This window comes from Mastomys coucha, unplaced genomic scaffold, assembly GCF_008632895.1.
Source record: "Mastomys coucha isolate ucsf_1 unplaced genomic scaffold, UCSF_Mcou_1 pScaffold23, whole genome shotgun sequence".
Lineage (NCBI taxonomy): Eukaryota > Metazoa > Chordata > Mammalia > Rodentia > Muridae > Mastomys > Mastomys coucha.
In genome coordinates, this window is record NW_022196906.1 from 15,890,166 (window position 1) to 15,895,211 (window position 5,046).

The window sequence follows — 5,046 nt, forward strand, 5'->3', positions numbered from 1 at the left end:
GCCTCTGCCTCACAAGTGCTGGGATTAAAGGTGTGCACCACCACTGCCCAGCCCCTTATTTCTTTTTAATTAGAAAATGATATATTTACCAGATGTGATGGCAAACACCTATAGTCCCAGCACCTGAGAGACAGAACCGGAAGGTTCACCAAGATTGCGGCTGGTCTGGAGAACATGGAGGTTCCAGGTCACCTATATGCTGAGCAAAGGATCTACTACATTTATATCTTCTGTCTACGCCTCCTTGACCCCCCAAGATGAAGATTATTGTAGCACACAGATAAACTGTATTCCCTTTACCTTTCACCTATAGAGACACTGTCTGCATTTGGACGTGGAGAATGACACTCCATGAACATGATGTATCACTATCTCTTCAAGTGCCCACTTTCTACTCTTGGGCACAGATCCCCAGAAGTGCCCTTGCTGGAGTCTGTGCTTACTGTCTCTGTCTCTCTCCTTTTTGTTTTTGGGAGACAGGGTTTCTCTGTGTAGCCCTGGCTGTCCTGAAACTTACTCTAGCTAGCTGACCAGGCTAGCCTCAAACTCCAGTGAGATCCACCTGTCTCTGCCTTCAGAGTGCTGGGGTGGACATGTGCCACCACGCCTGGCTGTGTCTAGTATGTACCCATTTTCCCCAGGTGTTTCCTTCCACCCCAACATCGATTTCTCAAAGGATACTGCCCTTGATTGTCCCTGGCTCGCATTCATAGTCCCATTCTATTTTACTAATTTGGTGATACAGCTGAGCCACATACCTAGACAGAACACGGGGAAAGGAGACAGTTACCACAGCATCAATGTCAACCATGCCACAGGACAGGGCTCTAGGTCCAGCCTGCAGAACCTACACTGCAGAGGGAATGGTGATGGTGTTGTCCTCATCCACGTCTCTCTCCTGTCGCTGGAGATCTTCCTCCATCTCCCTGAGCTCCTGCAGCTCTGTGGTGAGCTGAGTGCACTCAGTTAAGGCCAAGGCTCAGAGATTAAGGACAGCGTCTATCTCAGTACACACTCCCAGGCCGGAGCACCAAGTGCTCACGCATTTTCTTCCTATTTTTGTCCTTCAGTGTTAAGACACAAAAGCCAAGACCTGACACACACTAGGCAGGCTCTACCAGAGCACATCCCAGCCCCTCAGTGGGGGATTCTAGGCAGGGGCTCTAGCACTGAGCTGCAGCACATAGTTAAGGATATCACAGCCTGGCCTGCAGGCAGGCGTCCTCCTTGCTGGCCTTCTGGAGCTCAACTTCCAGCTTCTGGAGCTTGGCGCCTCCAAGGCACGTACATTCCTTCAGTTCAAGAAGGCTCTGAGCCACTTCTTCCTCCACAGCCAGAGTCTCTGCAATGGGACACATGGGACACAAACAGGTACACTTCTCCTTCTGTCTTCTGCCCAGAACTCTGAAGAGGTGCCTCGTGCTACTGCCCAGTCAGAGCTCTGCTCCCCATCTGGGCACCTCCCAACATCTGGGCCTCATCTCTGCTCTGCCAGAAAACAGGCAACACTAAGAATGTCAGTGTGTATCTGTAATCTGTTACTCAGGAGGCAGAGGCAGGAGGATGTAGAATTCTACTCCAGCTTAGGTTAAACTCAGAGATTCTATGCCAAAAGCACTATACAAAAATCAATAACAGCCAGATGAGATGCTAACAAGCCTGACAGACTGAATTCCACTTCTTCTTCTTTTTTTTTTTTTTTTGGTGTTTTCGAGACAGGGTTTCTCTGTGTAGCCCTGGCTGTACTGGAAATCACTCTGTAGACCAGGCTGGCCTCGAACTCAGAAATCCGCCTGCCTCTGCCTCCCAAGTGCTGGGATTAAAGGCGTGCGCCACCACCGCCTGGCGAGTTCCACTTCTGGGACCCACTTGGTAGAGGGACAGAAGTGATACCCCTACGTTGTCCACCACACCCATCCTGTGTGGTGCTGGGGGTAGAAGCCAAGACTTTCTCTGTGCTAAGCAGGCATTTTTCCCACTGAAGCAGCACTTGGTATCTCTTGTTTGGGAAGTAGTCTCCTGTAGCTCAGGTTGGCCTCTTATCTCCAAATGCTGGGAGGGTCAGTGTGCAGCTCCCTTATCAGCTTCTGTTATATAATCTTTGTGATTTTGAGGGAGGGGATGTTGAATGATATAAGGGTCTCACTACGCAGTCCAGGTTGGCCACAAACTCCTGCACTCAAAGAATCCTTTTGTCTTATCCTCTGAAGTTAATTCTACAGAAACAGGTCAGGACGTACAGCCATTGAATTACTTAATTATTTTACGGTACTGGGTTTGAATTTAGCGCCTCCCTCACAAGCACTGTATTACCCACACAGAACCCTCCTCAGAAAAAGTGTGGGGCAGAACCTGGGTGAGGGTGACATAGGGTTTCTCTGTAGCTGATACTGGCCAGAAATTCTATGTAACTGAGGTTAGTCTTGAATTCTCAGCCGCCTCCTGCTCCGGTCTCTCAAATTTTAAGATTACGTGTTCAAGCCACCAATGACTCATTCAAAGAAGAAAGAATAGCATGTTTGCAAGTGGAGATCAGAGGACAGGCTATAGGACGCAGTTCTACTACCACCCGGCTCCTAGGAATCAAACTTAAGATCGTCAGGCATGGCAAGTGTCTCTACCCACTGAGCAATCCTGAAGGTACTCAGATGTTATGTGATTATTACTGCTTGCGCCAAGGCCTCATGCAGCCACATGTGCTCTCTCTGAGCCACAGTCCTAGCACTTCTTGTTTTATTTTTGGTCTTTTGACATGGGTCTTGGGTCAATCAGGCTGCTCTGAATTCCTTCCAGCCTTACATTCCTGACCCTCCTCTCCTTGTCTCTGGAACACTGGTTTGACAGGCTCATTCTGCCATGCCTGGCGTGAACCCACGGCTTCATGCATGCCAGTCAGGTGCTCCGCCCACTGGAGCACAGCCATTGCCTCCCCAATACTTGGGATTTTTTATTCTTAACTGTATGCTTATGTGTGCCTGATGCCATGGAGACCAAAAGTGTCAGATCTCTGAAAATGAAGTTCCAAGTGGTTATGAACTGCCTGACACGGGTGCTGGGAGCTGAACTCAGGTTCTCTGGAAGAACAGTGTTCTCTTACCCGCTGAGTCTCCAGCACCACCAAAAGCTCAGGCTGGTATCGCAAAGCACTTGCCCTCTCAGGCACTGGCTAAACACTTCATTTACTACTGTTCCTAGTAGTTCCTTCCGAGCAGGACTGAGGAAGGACCCCCAGTGCAGACAGGACCTCCCAAACCTCTGGCCACCATTTTTCAGCTCTCTTATGTGGCTGTTTTTTATAAGGTGAATGTATGAGTGACATTCACCAAGTATCCTGGATAAACTATGGCTTCCCCTCACTCAGCTGCAGGTGGGACTTGTGTGCAGCCCTGCATGGCCTGAAATTTGCTATATGGACCAGAACTATATGTGCTCTTTACTGCTGAGCCATCTCTTTCTAGCCCTTCACAACATGTCTGTCTGTCTATCTAGTTGAGACAGAGTTCTTCTGTATGTGCTGGCTGTCCAGGAAGTCACTTTGTACACCAGGCTGGCCTCAAACTCAGAGACCCTCCTACCTCTGCCTTACACGCGCTGGGATTAAAGGGGCATATGCCTAGCAGCACATCAAGTTTTAAAACCCTACCATATCTCTGCTCCCAACACTTGCTGGTTTTCCCAACCGCCTTTGCAGAAAGCCCTCCCCAGCCCTGCCCATGTTACCACTCCTAATGACAGAAAGGACTTGTCCCCTCAGCCCATCACTGCAGTACCAATGTTTATCCTGTCTCCTCTCCAGTAGGATGCCAGCCGCTAAGGGCATCTTCCCTGCAGCCACCCACCCGAGACCTAGCTCACAGCAGGCTCTGTTCACAACAATCTATTGGGAAGGCCCGAACTTTTTAAAAAAATGTTCCCAACCTTTGACAGGGAAGGACACTGAGATTGCTCACACCTGTGACCATGGCACTGAAGAGCCGACAGGAAAGGTTCTTCGAATTTCTCAGTTACAGAGTTCTATACTAGCCAGAGCTACATTTAAGACTGAGTCTTAGGAAGTTAATAAAGGGTCACGCCCTGCTAACTCCTATATTTACTTCTAAGTCCCTAGATGACATTCATTGTCATGACATCGGTTTCACTAGTGGAGAAACCGAGGCTCGGGGGTGACGGCTCTCCCTTGGAAGACCCTCAAGAGCGGACAGCAGGGGTGGGGGGAAGGATCATAATGACTTCCAAAGGAGCCTGAGCTACGGCGTAAGATCGTGTAGAGTCGCGCATTGTGAGCTCTGACACTTATCTGGACGCCTCTGGGCGATGGCTATTGTCAGATGGGGAAACTGAGGCCCAGGAGCGACAGCTCCCACCGAGAGGTCCCCCGGGGCTGGAGCGCAGGGGCCCGGCCCTCACCCCGAAGCTGCCGGTCGGCGCCGTCCTGCATCTCCAGCAGCCGCTCCACCATCTGCTCGTGGCGCCCGAGCAGCCGCCGCTGCTGCGCCTCAGCGCGGTTGGCTCCCAGCAGGCTCAATAGCCCGTAGCTCACCTCTTCCATGTCACGGAAAGCGGCCATGACTAAACGCGCCGAGTCCGAACCCGCGCAAATTTGTCTCACCACGGGCCCCGCCCCTTCCCAGAGCGCATAAGTCTCATTGGATTGTCTCTACGTCCGTCTTGGACAGGACCCAATCAGCGAGGGGACAGAGAGCTTGGGAAGGAGCGGCCATTTTGTGGAGAACCTGTGCGAAATTTCTCCTGTCACTCAGGTGTGAAGACCAATCAGCGTAGGGGGGAGTGTCACGAGCGGCCCGTTCGCTTTTGCCCTGGTACGCGTGCGTCGTCCTGCTAGGAACAGGGGGGAGAGGCCAGGTCCTTACAAGTCTGTTGCGCATGCGTAGACTGGAAAATTGCGCCACCCTGGAGAAGTGTGCAGGTATCAGGCATTGCTTGAGGGGCAAAGCAGCGTTTGGTTTATTATTTTTGCTTGAGTTTGTTTTTTCAAGCTTACTTTAGAAATATAGTAACTACACATAAAACCGAGATTTATGGGCT

General features: G+C 50.7%; 1 protein-coding gene across 2 annotated transcripts in view; it reads right to left on the bottom strand.

The window, feature by feature from the left end:
• Spc24 (SPC24 component of NDC80 kinetochore complex) overlaps positions 1-4,617 on the bottom strand; it is a 5,071-nt gene extending 454 nt beyond the window's left edge. Inside the window, exons 1-4 of one of the 2 annotated variants that reach the window (XM_031345435.1) lie at positions 4,408-4,617; positions 1,198-1,342; positions 852-956; positions 682-758 (exon numbers count right to left, since the gene is read on the bottom strand). In XM_031345435.1, coding sequence (XP_031201295.1) covers positions 682-758; positions 852-956; positions 1,198-1,342; positions 4,408-4,567 — 487 coding nt within the window. In that variant the 5' untranslated portion in view covers positions 4,568-4,617. The remainder of the gene's footprint in view (positions 1-681; positions 759-851; positions 957-1,197; positions 1,343-4,407) is intronic. The other variant, XM_031345436.1, reaches the window with a different exon arrangement.
• Positions 4,618-5,046: the final 429 nt, after the last annotated feature.